The sequence below is a fragment of the Dunckerocampus dactyliophorus genome, chromosome 14, assembly GCF_027744805.1.
Source record: "Dunckerocampus dactyliophorus isolate RoL2022-P2 chromosome 14, RoL_Ddac_1.1, whole genome shotgun sequence".
Lineage (NCBI taxonomy): Eukaryota > Metazoa > Chordata > Actinopteri > Syngnathiformes > Syngnathidae > Dunckerocampus > Dunckerocampus dactyliophorus.
Window position 1 is genome coordinate 12,562,737 of NC_072832.1, and position 19,299 is coordinate 12,582,035.

At 40.1% G+C, this 19,299-nt stretch overlaps 1 protein-coding gene across 5 annotated transcripts in view; it reads right to left on the reverse strand.

Annotated features, from left to right (window-relative positions):
- pde10a (phosphodiesterase 10A) overlaps positions 1 to 19,299 on the reverse strand; it is a 76,161-nt gene that overhangs the window by 27,227 nt on the left and 29,635 nt on the right. For all 5 annotated transcript variants that reach the window (XM_054798857.1, XM_054798855.1, XM_054798856.1 and 2 more), the window contains one exon: positions 3,543 to 3,674. In XM_054798857.1, the coding sequence (XP_054654832.1) occupies positions 3,543 to 3,674 (132 nt within the window). The remainder of the gene's footprint in view (positions 1 to 3,542; positions 3,675 to 19,299) is intronic.

Here is a 19,299-nt window from a genome sequence, read left to right on the forward strand (position 1 = left end):
GCCTGTCATGTTAGCATATAGCAAAATAGTAACTTGAGTAAAAAAGTGCTAAGGCATACTCAAATATTACATCTTCCTGAAGGGGTCAGGTACTACTTCAAAAGTCTAATGAGACTGGATGCTAACATGCTAACAGTTGCTAACAGTAAAGCAGCAACTTGAGTGAATGAGGCAATGAGGCAGACCGACAAATCCTACCTACAGTACTTGTCAGGGACGATTACAAAAAATAACCACATAACATGCTAACATAAAAGATGCTAGCAAGTTCAATAAAAAAAAAAACAACCTAAGTTGTTGCTGTTGATACGAGGACGGTTGATGATTTATGCTTGGAAGCTGTGGAAAAACATCTCAACCAAAAATAATCTCTTCAGCGCTAACTCCGAGACTCCACCCCTTAAATTGGATTCACGTTGTCAAGGCAACCACACCAACACATTTTTTTTATTATGTTTTATTCATAGGAGTGATGTCATATTTGGTTAAGATAATTCTCCAGGTACAGTTTGTCAAAATTGCCTTAGTTTGAGTCCCTCTTACTTCCACGTGTGCACTAATCTAAATGAAAAAAAAACAATAGATGTAAAAAGTTATCGGTATCGGTCTTGAGAAGCAGAAAGTTATCGGTCACGGGTTGAAAAAAAAAAAAAGTACTGTGCATCCCCACAGGATACCGTTGTATTGTGTAAACTTGTATCATGAAATTTGGTGTTGGGTGTGTGAATAAACCTGCAATGCTGGGAGTAGTACGTCCACATCTTTATTACCGCCACTAGATTCAATGTGCCAAAGAGTCAAGTACATCAGTTTGTTCCACGCAACATTGTACGATAAAACCTTGACAGTGTACGAGAAACCGAGGCAAAATTTGGACAAACATTTCTGTCGAAAACTGAATCATACAAAATTGGGACGTTCAAAAATTGAGGTTTGACTGTATTTGAATGTGACAAAAAGTGTACAATATCAGTGACTGTCCGTTCACCTTAACGGGCTAAACTATGTGGAAAACCGTCGTAAAATGATCTTGCATCTCCCCCTCACACTCTGTGTTTGCTCTGTGATAAAGTTCTGCTCTGATTCCTCTGCACTAACCCAAACTAAATGACTCCAGTTAGTTATTCCTACTTGGCGCCAGAGAGCTTGATTACCACCAGGGGCTTGAGACACGTCCGCACGTATGTCTGAAGAGAGCTGCTTCGAAACATGACAAATCTATCCTCTGCCACTTTACTACAACACACCCACAGCCAGCGCCCTCACCACCGCCGCTGACAAATGAAACCCACCACCACCTCCCTCCCCTCCCCTGGGCCCCCTTCAGCCTGGCTGCATGTCTCCGGAGGACGCCTCTGACGTCAGCAGCTCGACTGGGCTGAGCGCCAGCACTGTGGGCCCTTGATGGATGCCGTTGGTCTGGGAAACAGCTTACTGTGTATGGAGAGCATGGTACACACTAAACTGGGCCCACTCCAACACATCCAACGACCCATAAACGCCTGTTCGTTCTGCCTTTCTTGTGGATATTGCGCATCCTGACGATAAATATTAAAAAAGAGTGACCAAAAGAATACATAAATGCAACAAAGGCAGTCTCAGATCTTAATGAGAATTTGGTGCATTTTATTTTTAAACAACCACCTACATAGCCTATATGCAAAGGGATGGAACGTTTCATGGGGTTTCAGACATGCTTCATGAGTTACATGACGGAACATCACGTGGTTACATTTGCACAATTCAACATGTCCAAAAACAAGTAAGAAAAAGCAGAGCTTACTTAAACCTACCGCTTGTCCAAGTCTGTTACTGAAAATTTTGGGCCCTAGGATTTCCGTGTTAAAGGAATCGCAAGACAGAATCACGGAATTGGCCAATAAAAATGGAATCTACTGCCAGCCATCACAGTGTGGGACAAAAACAAGCTCCGAACTAACCGCATTGCTTGTTTGTTTTAAAGGCAAAATGTGACTGTGGTTTAAAGAAAAAAAGTCACATTTGGAGTTCGTGGCCCAGAGGCTAGGCGGATAACTCCAGCTAGCAGTGGAGCCAGTCAGCCAAGCCAAAATAAGTGTAAAAGGTAAAAAAAAAAAAAAAAAAAAAATTACAGAATTAAAAAAATAAATAAAATGGAAAAAAATTGAATTTGGAAAAAATTTTAATTGAATATGGGGGAAAAAAATGATTTCATAGGGCCTTTTTGTCATCTTCAATATTTGTCCAGTTCCTATTTTGACTTCTTCCGGTTGTCCGTTGAACTTGATGTAAATTTTGTAGTTGAGGCTCCAAGTGCCATAAATGATCAATTAGTTCTTGATCAATTAGTTAGTCTTTAAATATTATTTTTAATGGCGTGAAAGAATTGCTTTCTGAATGTTCTAAACTCCTGTTTTGATTTGCTACCCGACAGAGGTCGGCTTGAATCTAGCGCAACAAATGAGAAAACAAGTTGACAGTGACTCATCAGCGCCTATGCTGGTTGCAGCCAAACATTGCACTCCACTTTGCCTCAGTTGCTTCAAGACCCAGTAATAAACTCCACACAATCAACTGAATTCTTAAAAATAGTTGAATTAATACTTAATACTAAAAACTAACTATATAACAGCCATAGCAACATCGAACAGCATTACTTGGATTCTTTTCCCTGCTGACATTTATCTAGCCAGTATTGCTAGGCAGAATTTGTGGAGCAGGGTCACTTCTGCCCCTAGCCCAATGAAAAAAATATATATACTAGCCACGCCCACTAGTTGGTTTGAGAGGCCAGAGAGGGCATAGAAACAGGAAATCATACAGACACACACTGAGGAAATTACTCCAAAACACGACTGTAATTTCACGAGATAATCACTGCTCTGTAAATGCTATGAAATACACATTTGAAAAAAAAAAGAAAGACAGCATCTGTTCTCAATGCGGAATCGTGACTGTATTGTTGGTAGAAAGCAAAAGATTGATGTGATAATCAGGACAGTTTGTATTTGTGGCTGACTTATTTCGAATTATGTGGGCTAAAACGTACAAACATTCAACCAAAGAAAAATGTGACAGAAATTACAATTTTGTGTCAATATACTGAAATAGGCCCGCACGGTGGCCAAGTGGTTATGTTGGCCACACAGCCAGGAGATCTGGAAGATCTGGGTTCGTGTCTCCTTTGGGCATCTCTGTGTGGAATTTGTGTCTCCCTTTGCATGCGTGGGTTTTCTCCGGGTACTCCGGTTTCCTCCCACATGTCCAAAAATGATTCATGTTAGGTTAAATTGCCCATAGGTATGAATGTGAGTGTGAATGGTTGTTTGTCTATATGTGCCCTGCGATTGGCTGGCGACCAGTCCAGGGTGTACCCCACCTCTCGCCCAAAGTCAGCTTGGATAGGCTCCAGCATACCACCGCTATTAGGATTAAGTGGCATAGCAAATGAATGAATTAATGTATACTGAAATATGTTGATCCAATCATAATATCGGAGTGATGTTGAAAAGCGCAAGCGTTCGCACCTGTGTGTGTGCGTGTGTGCGTGGGAGTAGGTCTACCTGCAGTCCTGCTGCTGGTCTTCCTCTTCAGCCATCTGTCCAACGTCTCAGCACTAACACTCTCCAACACAAACTCATCCAGCATCTGCGGGTGCAGAGAGAGGTAGGCCTTCACTTTCTCATCTGTCAAGCCTGAGAAGCACAGAAGCAAAACACTGTTTTTGAGCTCACTCAGTGCTTGTTCATGGATAAATAACGCAGGGAGATTTGCAACATAATCAAGGACATACAGATTTTACAGACGTTTGGGGGAGTGAGATAATATCCGTGACATGACAGGCTGTTAAAGACCTGAAAAGCTCAACAAAAAAGCATCTTTAAAAGTTAGGTAAGCACGGCAGCTGCTGAAGTGCTTCTACAGTATAGACGGGCCATGCTCGTCTATGTTTTCAGTCAATGTGTGTCTCAAGGGACGGAAGCCCTCAGCAGAGGCAACAGGATGAAGGAAGACTCGATTGTGCCTAATAGGCAATTAGGTTCTTGAGAGGTCGCTAAGTGCTGCTGTTTACTGTCTTTGTTGCCAGGGAAAAAGCCTTTTGCCAGATTATTGTTGAGCGGAATTTGTTTTTAATGGACGCAGTGGCGTCTGCGACGGCCCCCCTTGGTGTACAATCGACACCGACATTTTTAAGTCATCCATTGGCTTCACTGAAGTCAATGCTGGTTAAATTCAGTCACAATCACAATAAAAAATATTAAGTGAGTTTGACACCATCCATCCATAGGTATGCTAGGTATGCTTGGAGCCTATCCCAGCTGACTTTGGGCGAGAGGTAGGGTACACCCTGAACTGGTCACCAGTCAATCGCAACGCTCACATTCATACCTATGGACAATTTAGAGTCGCCAGTTAACCTAACATGCCGGTTTTTGGAATGTGGGAGAAAACTGGAGTACCTGGAGAAAACCCACGCACGGGGAGAACATGCAAACTCCACACAGAGATGCCCAGCGGAGAGGCAAACCTAGATCTTCTCAATCTCCTGACGGTGTGGCCAACATGCTAACCACTCGGTCACCGTGCAGCCCTTATTTGACAGCACTGCATAAATGATGTACTATAATAATAAGTCAATTTTAATACAATGATAGACATCTATACAGTCTCCAATGCACACTCAAGACCTGAATGTGTAGTTACAGTACATCACCTCAAATAAATGCCTCTTTTTCCCCTCAACAGTTTAAATAAAAGTGCCTACTGACCCAAAAAGAATTAGGAATTTGAAAAAACAATTGCAACATGATTCCTGATGACAAGAAGAACAATCACCCCTACATATTTGATTCACTACTATATTTTATTACTTACTATTTATGTTATATTGCAATCTAAATTATTGTAATTATTGATAATTATTTAAGGAAAACTATCAAAACATTATTTCATATATTATATTTAATTTAAGTCATTTTAATCAGAATTAAATATTCAATGCATTTCTTCGTCAAAATGTTGAAAAACAGCATCCAACTTGTGTGCTGACGTGTATCTGCAGGCAAATAAAGCAATGAAAGGTGTAGGCTAGGAGGCTTGAGAGGTTGGAGGAGGCTGCTCTGCAGTCTGACACTGTCCAGACATGAGACACGGCTCTACAGGAGCGCAACGCCTCATGAGGCGCTTGGCCAGCTCTGACGCAAATCGGCTGAATATGGCTTAATAAATCAAAGCAATTTAAGGGCATGGGTTGGGGAAGGGTAGGTGAAGAGAGCTGCTGTCGACAGAAATGAGAGCACGACATCGCTTTTGCAACTTTGTGCAATTTGGAACACAAATGGGGGTACTGTCACCAGCAGCAGTTAAAATACAACCAGAAAATAATGTATCAATAAATCAAAGTTTTGTAGCTCAGAGGTGTGGACTCCAGTCACGTGACTCGGACTCAAGTCAGACTAGACTCACATTTTTGATGACTTCAGACTCGACCTGACTTGAACATCATCAAATACTTGCAACTGGACTTGGACTTAGACATCACTGACTCGGGAATCGACTCGTACTTTGGCGTGATGACTTGATAATCTTGAGCTTTCAGTGAGTGTGTTGAGTAAAATGTGTCCCCATTCAAAGTATTCAACTAACATGACCGTCTTTATGTCATTTCCAGCAAGACTACAAATTTTCCGACAGAATCTGCCCCATTGAACGTATCTATCGCCATCCAATCAGGTTTAAGAACGAACAACAAGGGTGTGGATTACATTTCTGTGAGCGCCAGACTACTGGAGAGTAGCGATGTGCGATACAACTGATATCTTTGGGCGTCGATTTGTGGGAGAATAAACATTTCAAAACGCACCTGCATTGTTTTGTGACTCGGTTACATAAAAACGTTTGTTTGTCCAGTCATATGTTTTCCTTGTACATTTCTCAAAATGAATGTTAAAATCTCGTTTTGTCTCACTCCCGTGGACCCAATCTTGTGCATCGTCTCATCTCGTGAGTTGGGTGTCTCGTGACACCCCTAATGTGCATATATTTTGACTAATACTAAGCCACATTCAACCACGAATCTGCATGATTTATTCATTAATATATTTTTTAAAAACCATGATAGAGTGAATCAGCAAAATTTAAAAATGACATTTTTGTTTGGTAAAAATTTCAAGCCTACGACTTTGAACTTGACTTGAACTGTCAGGACTTGAGACTTGATTTGGGCTTGCACATCTGTACTTGAGACTTGGCTCGAGACTTGGAATTAAAGACTTGAGACTTACTGACAAATCACTGCCACCTCTGTTGTAGCTACACAAAGCATTTAGCAAATATATGTGTGCAAGTTAGGGATGGACATAACTGATTGACTGTGAACAATTCTGTCAATTCTGTGGAATTGATTGCGGATGAATCGTGTCAAGCAAAATGGAGTGCACTTATTGGCTGAACCTAGGAGAGGCACTGTTGATTCGGCCTCAACTAAATACTTTGCTGTCTAAAGAAGACATAACATCAGCTATGGGAAGTTGAGGTAAGTCATACGCTATCCCCCCAATACATCACTGGCACCGAAAAAGGAGTTCAGAACATTCAGAGATTATCTCACCCCATAAAAATATATTCCAAATTAATTGATATTGCCCCATAATTAGTCAAATACTAATCCCTAATGTATGAACATGTTGTTTAGGTAAAAAAAAAAACTCACAAGCCTCCCCTAGCAGACCTTAATGGAAACATGAAGCATGCATAAAAGCGCTTCATTCTCATCGCAAATTTTTCACCAAAACATTGCATAAACTTTGACTTTGCTGTAACATACTACTAAGTTGAAATGATTATTTTAAGATGAGAGTTTTCTGGTTGATAAACATAGCAACATTCTATGCTTTTGTGTCAGACTTGAGCTCATTGGTCCCCGTTTGTCCCTGTGGAGGATCCTTAAAAAAAGGTCACGAGTACAGTATAGAGTTTTATTTCTCCACGGAACAGCTAGGCTCTGTTGCTTTTAGCAAATGTTAACAGAATGAGAACGGGATGTTTCTGTTGGAGGACGTTCAGCCACGGAAGTGGTCAGCTAGTGAGTGTTTACTTCAGCACGAAGGTGTATTTTCCTGCCTGTTCCTTTTAAGGCCTCCTTAAAGGTCCACTTGGTTCTGATTGATCAGGTTTCAGAATCCTGCCATGAAAGACTAAATGATGACTATGCAAACATATTGATTTGGCCAAGGTAGGGCCTTTAAAGAAATAGATTTTCTAAAATATTAATCAAACATTTATTTTTTTGGGTTAGTTTCTGATGGCAGTAAACAATGTATCATGACAACACATCCTAGTCCTCTAACAATCAATAAAACAGATGAAAATAGGTCAAAGGGGGTCAAAGGTTAAACTGTTGCAATAAAAGAGCGTTCAAAATTGGCCATGTACGCATAGGCACCTACGCAACGTAGACGTGTCACACTGCAGTGCGATCGCTCTTTGCCAGTTGCGTACAGCATGATAACCGCCACCTTGCACAACAGAAATAAATAAAAAGACTTGGACTGAAAGCACACCTACTTAGTTAAACAATAATACGGTATCTTGCAAGGCACATTCATTTGGCAAACTCAAATGTCCGTTTGCCCTGACTGTATCATTCCACGAAACGGAGTGCCCGAACAAAGCAGTGTACGCTTTGCCGACTCCCTGGGGACAAAAAAAGTTGCAAGTTCCAGCAATTTGATTAAGAAGGTAAGAAACACTAATTAATTCTAGAAAAAACTCATTGCAAACTACAACAATGGTGTCCATGTGGCCCATCTCGCCAGGAAGTAAGGGAAGTCAACAATAAGACAGAAAAGAAGAAGAAGAAAACAAGGAGGCTAATGTTGCAAAAGGGGTAAAGGTGTTATGAAAGCAGAGATCACCAACGATGAAAGATGTTGAGAAGTTGTCGTTGGTGTGGATCTCTACCCTCGCCTTCTCCCTCTCCGCTCCTGACTATCTTTGCCAACAACAATCTTCAATAAAGGTAAACGTCAAGTTAAATGGTCATTTATCCATTTCACTCGCCATTTATAATTATTTTGCATTGTTTTCGGCACGTAAAACTATCATTATTCTCTACAAAATGTATGTTTTTGGTTGGCTGGAATTTGATTTACATGACATTTTAAGGGAAAAATTGTTCTTCATCTGATCTTCTGAAACAAATTAATAACAAAAACCGAGGTGCCACTGTACATACAGCACAATGGTGTCATATATCACAAACTTTAACTTTGACATGCGTTTTTAAATAGTTGCTTCTTTAGGCTCCATGTCAACAACCCAAAGGACAGATTTTTTTCAGATGATCAATCATTGTTCAGATTGCTACACAAGCGGTTGAATAACTTTGAGGAACTTTTTTGGCTTTTGTTTTTTTCAAAATTGGACCTGATTGATACAATCAACAGCATTCAGACCGGCCAGAAGGAAAGGACTAAAGAGTGGAAAGAAAGAAAGGAAGAACGCAGCAAGCGTGTGGCTTTTATGAACAACAGATGGTGCCACCCTTGTCACATTATTGTTGCGGTATTAAGTGTTGTGGCCATTAAACCAAGAACTATGACTGACTCCATGCATGCTGTTACCACCATAAACTGTAAAATATTACCATTATTATGCAATAAAATATCATACTTGAGCTACTAACTGATTAACAGTACATTTTGACCAATCTATTGGTGGTCAGCAGCTTGTTGCACTGCATGCTCAGAGGTGGCTCGGGCCCATTTGGCAACGATACGGTGCCTGACTCAGACTTGGGCTTCCTGTATAAACGCTGAAGCTTGAGTTCATGCAGTGAGGTATTGTTACGTAATACTTATCTGGACGACAACTCACTACACCCTGAGACTGGGAAGGGAAGGCCACACCAGTCAGTCTGTCTGGATCTTGTTGACGATCATTTTAAAATTAAAATTAAGCATAGCAGTTCTCACTGTCGGGGCATTTACTATATATCGAGTGACCATAGTGTGTAATATGGAACATCCGACATAAAAAAAGGATCAAAAGAGTACATTCTTGATGACTGCAATTCAACTCTGTGGTGTTTTTATGAAGGAATCTAAAAGTAAATGACTTGGAGAGAAGCTGCACAAGTAATTAACTCCATCACATTGCAAAGCAGTGTTTTCACTTTGTGTACCTACTATGCAAGTCATTTTTAAGCACTGAATCTGGCAAGAGAGATCAAGCCTACTTGGCTGTAATCTACCAATAAATCCAACGTCATCTTGTTTTATTTTCACCCGTTTTCTCAATCAGGCCCGGAAAATGGTGAACTCCTAGATGACATTTGACCTGTTATTCTTTCCAGGTCAGCATTTGCCGACGGCACACAAGGGCAAAAACCCCAGAGTCTATTTGACGCCACATTTCTTTTATAGGAGGCTCCTTTAGAGAATTGGAGAACAAAAAAAAAGAAACTGCTGTGAAGCAAGGCCTCATTTCTCTCTCTGCAGTCTTTGTGGGGAGCAAAGATTGTGACTGCATGGGAATGTTCTCTACTGTTGCACAATATATTTGACTTTCTGTGTTCTTAGGGTACATTCACACTATTTCATTTTTGGTCCAGGTAGAAGGGGCTACAATCCATTAGCTCTGCAAATACGGTTTGTTTGGTCAAGTGTGAACACATTTTTTTTGTGATGCCACTTCCTGTGAGGACAGACTGCACTCATTGTCAAGTTTCGGATTATTTTGGCACTTTTCCCCACCACAAATCTCAACTGTAATTACAGATCTGTTAGGAACAGCATGAAGAATGAACTAAAAACAAGTTACAAGTGCAGTTAAACGCGAACCAGACAAGCTAACTGTCGCTAACTGTCCACCCTTAAAAAATTGCATCGCTTTGTAAACAAATTGATGGGTCGGAAGATGATGAAAAAGGACCACATTATATTGCAAACGATGTGCTGAATTGAAGATTTGGAAAAATGTGATTGTGACTGGGCTCCACATTACAAGCAAGACTTGCTGAACAGCTCTTAACAGAGAAGAACGAAATGATGTTGCTTCAACAGAGCAACAGGCGGCCAACTTTCTGCAAACTAAGCGTGTCAATGTGGATATCAAGACATCAATACATGCATGCCAATGTCTGGCAGAAATAACAACACCACACCTGTCATCATCATAAATCAAATCATCAAGTTAAATCGAGGTTCGGAAGAAGCCAAAGTACTTGTTTTCATAGAAATCAAGGAATGGGACAAATATTAAAGATGACGTCATCTTGACTACTCCTAAAATTACAGGCACAATTCACAAAGATTTGATATAGCTGAAAGTCAACACCACAGTCCTCCACAGTCAACAACAGTCGACAACAACCCCACAATAAAATCGATTATGCCAAATTCAACAACATTAAGAAACACGTTCAATTTATTGATTATCACAATAAATTACTGCTGAATTTCTATACAGTGTTCCCTCGCTCTATCGCGGTTCACCTCACGGATTCGCTGTTTCGCTGAATTTTTTTAGTGCTTCGTTGTTGGGTTTTTTTCATTACAGCATATGAGTGCTGTTACAGGGCGAGCCTGGCCCTTTAAGAAGAATTGCATTGTCGGAAGTTGAGTGTCCCTCTTTCCCTTTCTTGTCTGGCTGCACCGCCCATTGTTTTCTGCATCCTGATTGGCTGTAGACCATTGTCAATAAATCTCGTTGTGCCGCCCTGTCTCCTGTGTCATAGCTAGCTTGCTACCTTGTAAATTAATCTTCGGTTCGAAGGAGAAGGACTGCAGCAATATGTTTTAACAAGAATACAAAAACGCTACAGTACATCGGAACGACGCCAGGACGAAAAGGCACAGCCACAGGAGTGAAATACACGTGGGTGACTTCATAATTTCTTGTGTCCAAACTTATTTTTCACATTTGTATTTCTTCCTTTTCCTTCACACTGCACAAGTTTTATAGTGTCATTATTTTAACTCATGTTTTCCTTTTTTAAATACCTTCCTTTGTTTTCACACACAGGAAGTTAACAAAATGTTAATGACAATATGTAAGCACGTGAATAGTGTAGTCATCCACATTTAAACGTTATCAAGGAATTATTGCCATCTTAGGGTGAACGACTTGGTGTTTTTGGAGAAAAAAATGACCTGTTTTCTGAGGGAAAAAAAATGTTTGTTTTTTTTACCAAAAAGCAGCATGAATATTAAACCGGGGATAACTTAGAGTACGGCATTTTTAACTACACATAAGTCTGAAAACTTGGGAATGTATGAAAGGGCCCCTTTAAGAAAAGTGAAAAATATATATAAATGGGGCGCCATGTTTGTTATGTGTATGTTAGTAGACCACTTCCTGGTGCATGCAAAACGATGTAAGACAATGCAACCATACCATTTTTTTGATACTAAGTCTGTTACAGTCAGACTGAAATGGCAAATGAGGAAAACGGAGCATGCGGTGACGTAAGATGTTAGAAATACACAGGGCTTTACCATTTCCATATTGAAGCGGGTGGAACAGTTAAATTGTGGATCAGGGGCTGTTTACATGAGACCTTTTAAACAAGTGAACAACAGTGCACAAAGTCATTGTTTTAGTTTTTGGAAATGCCGGCATTATCATTGTTGTGTAACCAATGAAAGACACACACTTTTTAAAATGGAGTATGTGTGCATGCATAAGTAGTTAAGGAAATGTACACAAATGTCCATTTTTGGTGACCTGAAATGTAGTTTTCTTCAGGACAAAAGATAATAAGTAAACTTTTTGTAAATACTAGTGTTGAGGACATGGCCTTAGTGAACTGTGCAGGAGCAGATCAAGACTCCTGTCATGTGGCAATGTCACAAGTCCAGCTGATGTTTAGTGGGCAGCAGTTTCTTCCTCCGCTACGCACTCATGAAAAATGACAGAAAAGAGGAAAAGACCACTTCCATTGAAGCTCACACACCGCCTGGCACAGAGTCAAGGGCAAGCTGCCAGGGTACTACTTTTCCCTTTTCATGACGAGAGTCTGAGGCAGGACGGGAGAGGATGGGTGAGGAGTGTCGATGGTCGGGTATGCGGGGTGCGTGCGTCAGCAGCTCCGCCTGGGACTCCCTTGCCAGAAGGTGGGAAGAGCATGTGGTTCTTAACTTATCTGCTGTACGAGAGGTCCGGAGCACAGCGGCCAACACTGTGACAACAGTGACAATGAACAGGCTTTGATTTGTCTCTCTTCCACTTTTCACCTCATTTGTTCATCCAGCCAGAGGGGAGAGTGTGTGTATGTGTGGGCAAATACAGGTGAGTGCACACGCACACACACACACACACGCATGTACACACTTCATGTAATCCTCTGCGGCTGAGTGTGTACTGACCAGCGTTGCTAAATCAATACAAGTCATTTCAAAAGTGTCACATTAAAAAGATGTAAGTATCACACCGACAACACAGCCCCTCAAGACTGAAGGTCGGACTCAGCAAATTATGGCGTTGCTATGTTCAGTGATAAATTATTGTTACACTACAGACAAACATTGATATTATTTCTAAATATGCAGAAGCTCAAAAATATTTACACCACATCTTTGGTTTCTACTGCAAGGGTCCTCGAGGTGGCATGCCTCAAATGAAATGAGCTAAAGGTTAAAGTTCAGAAATTCAAAAACTTCACTCAACAATGAAAACAACAATCGACCAAACATTTTCGTGAAAACAAAAGTGCGTATTTGCATGTGTGTGGGTGCATGTGTGTCATTTTTGTTGTTTTTTTGGAGAAAAAAACAACTCACATTTTGTGGATCTTTGCTGGACAATAAGCAGCAATAAATAAATAAGTGATTTTTTTTTAAAGATAATTAAATTTAATTAAATTAAATTAATGCTCTGCTGAAAATGAGTCTGAACTGAAAAATAATATTCATGCTAAATGTATTTGGGCTGATGATACACATGATCAAACTTTGAATTCAAAGGAAGTTTTTCTTCCTCTAGTCATATAAATATTGATATGTATTGCTGGTTTCGTGCAGTGTATTGATTGTTGCTTTATCGTCACCCTATTCCTACTCCCATTCCAGGCACACGATGGAAAGACCACTGCACAAACTGTGCTAACACCTCACACTCCTGAGAGAAAAAGAGAATCATCTCCATGGAAATACAATTTACATTATTTCCACTTCTTTGGCCGAGGTCATTAGACGTCAGGGGCGGGAGCTATAAATGATAAACTGAGATGTAGATAAGACATGTCTCTTGGTGTGTGCTCACAGACAGCAGGTCCAACATCCCCTTCCATGCGAGTTATTGACTGTAATTTCACTGACGTTCATACATTTTCTATACCGCTTGTTCAGGGTCATAGGGAGTCTATCCCCAGCGGACTTTGGATGAAAGGCAGGCTACACACACGGACTGCTCGCCAGTCGATCACACAGTTACTTATTTTGAGGAAAATTCTGAGAATGGCACAAAATCATAATGCCTCAGAGTCAGCATCTTGTGTCCCAACCAGTGGTTTGGTGTAAGTGCTGATACACCACAACCCCCCAACCTCCACCATCCCCCAGAGCCTCATCAACGATTGGGGTCGTGTTCGTCACCGCACATCTGGACTGATGCTAAAACGATGGGAAGCTGCTAATGAAAACCACAGCACTCAGATCTTGTGTCGGGTTCTTCTGTGAGCTCCAATATGAGGACACGTTGGAAGAGAATCTACGCGTCTGTGGCCTTTTCCCATCCCCTCAGATACCAACCCCCCCGACAAGCTGACAGGGGTCAATGGATAGAGGACGCCTTGAGGAGAATGTCATCTGTTTTGCCACTAATATCACGCACTGTGCCCTGGCGCTGATCCAGTCCTGAACAGATTTTGACATGAAAGGGCCTATTAAGCTTATTTTCTTTGGCTTGAACTTTATGTGAGTTTAAAGCAACAGTCAGGGTTCTCCACCTAAAACTGTGAAATCTAAGCCACTGCAGTGATATGGCAAAAACAGGAATTTTGTTGCTGTCCAATGAAAAGCTTGGGCCTTGTCTCCTTTGTGTTTTCAATAAAAATAATTAAACAAAAAAGGAGATAGAACTCAAAGACAAAATTCATCTTTTTTTTTTTAACTTGCTTCAATATCAGGGAAACAACAATTTGTAACAGCGTGTCATGTTTCTTAGCTGGTGGACAGTTGTTTGATGACTCTGCTTCATTGATCACCATTATCTTCAAATTAGCATCAAAACTCCTCCTCTGTTGTTTGCTAATTTGTTCAACCTTTAGGCACTTTTTTCTACCGGGCCTCTATTGTGGCTGCATCTTGCTAGGTCACTGGTGTGTGTGAGTGACATGAAAAAAAGCTCAGACTTGCCTGGGGAGAAGTCGTTGTACGCACATGCATGTATAAAGCTCTAGACCTCAAATAAAATCAGGCTTTTTTAAGTAGAAATGCTGTCTTATATTCGGGTCAATAAGTGCAAAACAATTCCCATAGGAATAAGTGGATGAATTTGTCCAAGGCTCAATATTTTAATTAAGATTTTAAAATTGATAAATGTCATACTGAGCATACTGAGAAGTTGTAATAAAGTAAAACTACTCAGGCTTAAAAGTCATCTGACAGAAAAGTAATAGAGAGCAATTGAGCAATTGCCAGAGTGATACAATCATGTGGCATTTTATAGGTATTGCTGGAAAATGTTCCTGGGTCGCAATAAGTTAGATTTCGACTTCTATGGTTCCCATCACACTTTCTCCTTTTCCTTTTTAGTACTGGCACACTTACAGTATGTGGTGGCGTCACAAAAACTGAGAAAATTAGCCAAAGCACAATAAAAACTAGCCGAGTTAATACATTGAGCTGTTGTTGTTTAACGAGGCATATTTTCCCTGAACATTTTTGTTGCACTGTAAATTATGGCACTTTTGGGACACTCCACTTTGGAGGTTCCATGCACATGCAATGTTTCACCAACAAAGACTTGTTCAGCTAAATGAATATACAGTAATCTCTTATTTATCATGAGTAATTGGTTCCAGATAGTGAATTTCCGCAAAGTAGGATTACTTCCTTATAAATAGAATATTATCATATACTGTAGTTAAAGCAGGGGTCGGCAACCTTTGGCATCAAAAAAGCCATTTTGCCTCCCCGTCCAGTAAAGAAAAATGGCCTGGAGCCACAAAACACGACACAGCTTATTAAAGTTGTAAAAGTTTTAATCTTTTAAAATCTTACCTATTGCAACAACAAATTCAACAGAAGTGCAAAGCGCATGTGTAGTCTTACTTTTAACTAATTTAAACTCTGAAATATGTAGGCTTTTTTAAGTTGTTTCCGTATTTGTGTAAAATTGAAGGAAAACTTTAACATAAAAAAGCCCATCAGAGTTCACATTTGTCATATCAGTGCTGTCTGCTCAAAATCATTTACATCACTTGACTCATCACAGGCAATTGAATAAGCTTGCACTAATTAATGTCATCTATTTGCCCACTGGTGATGTTTGTTGCCATTCTATTGGTCCTGTCATTGACTGTCTTTTCAGGGAGGGGCATTTCTTTAATTTTCTGAATAATTTGTTGTTTATTTTTTTTATTTGGGAGAACAGATGCTGTCATATTTTTATGAACGACTCTTTCACGTATTCTCCATCTGTGAACGGCTTCCTCCTTCTCGAGTGCAGCAAGTCAGCTACAACCCTAGCAGGTGTAGTTGTGTATGGAGCCTTCATACACTTCTTGAAAGTATATTTGCTCTGCTCAACCTTCCGTAGTAGTTCCGAAATGGTTCCCTTACGCCCATTTGAAGTTGGGTACTTTTCAAAAAAACTGAGTGCTTGTTTTGATAATGTCTTTCAATGTTACATTTTCTGTTGTTTGCTAATTCCTCACCAAATATCAAGCACATGTGTGGGTTAGCCAGCATCATTGGCAGTGAAGCCAAAGGAATACATCCATTCAGAATTAATATATTCATATTTTCTTCCATTTTTCTTTTTAGGGACAAATTCATAGTTATCGATAGCTTACCGTGGGATAGCACACTCTCAAGATGTCCTTTTCGTGTGTCATTATCACACTGGCCCTCTTCCCCTTTCCCTTGCTCATCCAATCAGCAGTCAGAACGTAGTGTAGATGCAATAACAGACTGGCGGTGAGTCGGATATTTCATACTCTTTTTGAAAAGGCAAATTTCCTCTGTTTCGGAGTTTTAAAAAATCACAGAGCTCGGTGTGGGAGCCGCAACGGGGAGGCTAAAGAGCTGCATGTGGTTCCGGAGCCGCGGGTTGCCGACCACTGACGCCACCGACCCCTTTTCCACTGGGACTGGATCGAAGCTTTTTTGGAGCTGTTCTCAGACCTTTTGGTTTTCCACTGTCGTGGTTACAAAATTGGTTCGAAGTGGTTCGAAGTGGACATTTTTGGTTCAACTGTGGCTCCAAAAATTGCGATCCCTTTGCATAATGAGGTGGACTTACATCAAAAAAAAGTCTGCGGATGACCTCCATCTTTATTACACTTCATTACACAAAACTACCGATTATATTAGTGTGCGATTTGTAAACACGAGCCGGAGTGGTCAAATGTTGCGGCAACCTCCAAAACAAAACAGGAAAAAGTAACCCTACCATTCTCCTGGTTTGTGATCGCTGTTGACGTTGAAGAAACTGGTACTGCAAACGGTGTTGGCGAATTATACCCGGTAATAGCATAACCATCAGCTGCAACACTTCCATGTATGCATACGCCATTGTCGCTGTTGAGTATGGCGCGCTTCGCGTGCTAACTTCCTTTCATTTCCTGATTGGAGGTGAAACCCCTGTGACGCAATGACACGGCTCCCCAGCACAATGGAAAATGAAACTGGTGTGGCTTTAGTTTGCGGGTTCCACCCGGCCGCAAACTTAATCCAGCACCAACACCAAAGTTCGCTACAGTGGAAAAGGGGTAAGAGTTAGGGCAGAGAAAACCTGTTAACAACCTTCTAAATACGTTTTTTAACATTATTATTATATCTATCAAGTCTGGTGCTTGTGTGTCCCACTGAAGATTACAGTAACATTACTAGTGACCAGTGTAGAATAATACATATTATCGGGACACCTTTGAATGCGCTTTCTGAATGCCTTATATTTGTACTTTAATTCATTTACCCATTTCTGTGATTGAAAATACTTAATTTAGGTAAAAATTATATCAAAATAAATATTATATATATTATATTGAGATTCATATAAATATACAACCATGAAACTGCATGATTTATTAATTAATATATTTTTGAATAATGGTGAGAGAATGAAGCTGCAAAATTCAAAGCACAAAGTGACGAGGGATTACTGTACTGTAAACGGTGACAAAACTCTACAATACTAAAATACTACAAAACTAAAATACAAGCAAACACTACACACATCTTTAACTTATTTTGCACTGACGCTAACTCATCAATATTCAAGATCACTAAAGTAGGTGAGGGCTCCAGCATACCCCCGCGACCCTAATGAGGAGAAGTGGTATAGAAAATGGATGGACGGATAAAGTAGGAGATCTGGGGTCACCATGGCCATGCTAAATACTTTACCATGCAAAATATTGTGATGAAGTACAACTGCATATTGTTGCTTTAAATATGACTGACGATAAATTATAAAATAGATTGGCGTACCATTGAGTGCTGAATCCTGCCTTGGAATCTTTCGACATTCATATTTCACTCCAGCTTTCATTTTCATTCCTTAAGCATACCGAGCACAGTGTATGTTTATATATTCAGTAAGTGTGTCAAGAAACGGGAGAAGGCATGTGGTCAGGACGGAAATGTCCAGCGTGAGCACTTCCTGCCCGGCAATATTCAGCTTTCTTCATCAAGTTAAGCAAACTGTCGATTAAAAATTGGGTTTGAAAAAAATGCCATTGGTGTTGACCATAAATGACAACAGTGCGCCCAGAGACGTACACAACATGAAACTACAAACAGCTGGAACCAACTCCTCGTTAGGCTTGTGAGGTTTACGATGAGATATGCAAGCGGGGACGCCAACACTTGACAAACCTGAGCCTGCATTAACTGAATGCACGTGCATCCAGTCCCATTTCAGAGAGGACAAACAACGGTAAACATGTCATCAGTTGCTGCAAAACAAACCACAGAAAGCACAGCCCACTTTTGCTCACTGGTGTGTCATATGGACTGCTCAATGCCATTGCCTTGTGCACTACTGTATAGCGTACTATATGATATTATATATACAGTGCCGTGTACGCCTCAAGGCACCATTAGATTTGGCTTTTCAGCAATGCTATAATGACCATATATAGCATTTTCTCTCTATCTTTAGTAGAAAGGAAAAAGGAAAACTAAAGTATTTTGTAGGAGTGTCACGAGGCACCCAACTCTCGAGACGAGACGATGCACGAGATTGTGTCCACAAGAACGAGACGAGAGGAGATTTTAACATGAATTTTAAGAAAAGTACAATGAAAAATATAGCTAACATTTTCATTTAACCGAGTCACAAAACCATGCAGATACGTTTTCACATTTTTATTGTCCCACAAATTGACGCTAAACAATATTATTGTCAACATTTTTTTAGACCAAATAAAATACTGTGAATCAAGCTTTATTGGCCAAGTATGCTTACACAAAGAAGGAGTTTGACTCTGGTTAAAATAGCTTTCGCTGTACATATTACGCAAACACTTCAATAAATAAATAATTAAAAAGTAAGAGTGACATGTGCAAAAAGGATAATAATATAACGACAGTGCGATTCAAGTACGTGGGTATGTGATTAAAGACCGGGATATTATCTCCATTAAAAAAAAAAACAGTATTTACATAAAAAAAAAAGATTTACATTAAAGTGTGTTTTTTTGTGGCCAACAGTAATGACAATATATAATAATAATAATAATAATAATAATAATATATCTTGATCATGCATTTTTCACTCTGTAAGGCTGCAGAAATGACATTTGTGACACGTATATTCTCACAGGCACCGGTGCAGCCATTATTAATGTTGATGGTGATTAACGGCGATTAAGGGTGCAGACAAGTCTGAACATCTACAGTTTTGATCTGACAAATCTTAAGTAACTTTGATCAAATGTAGAATTACTACAGTTTCTGCTTGGATATTAACACGAGCCGCAGCTGTTCAGCTGCAATGGAAAAAACATCCACACGTCACTCGCTGACACTGACACTAGGAACAACAAGGTAGGTTGGACTGCAGGGTTTAAAGTGTGTGTAAAGCACTTAATGTGTGGTTCCAATCATGCCTTGCACACTGCCACTTCTATATTATGTATATTATCATTCA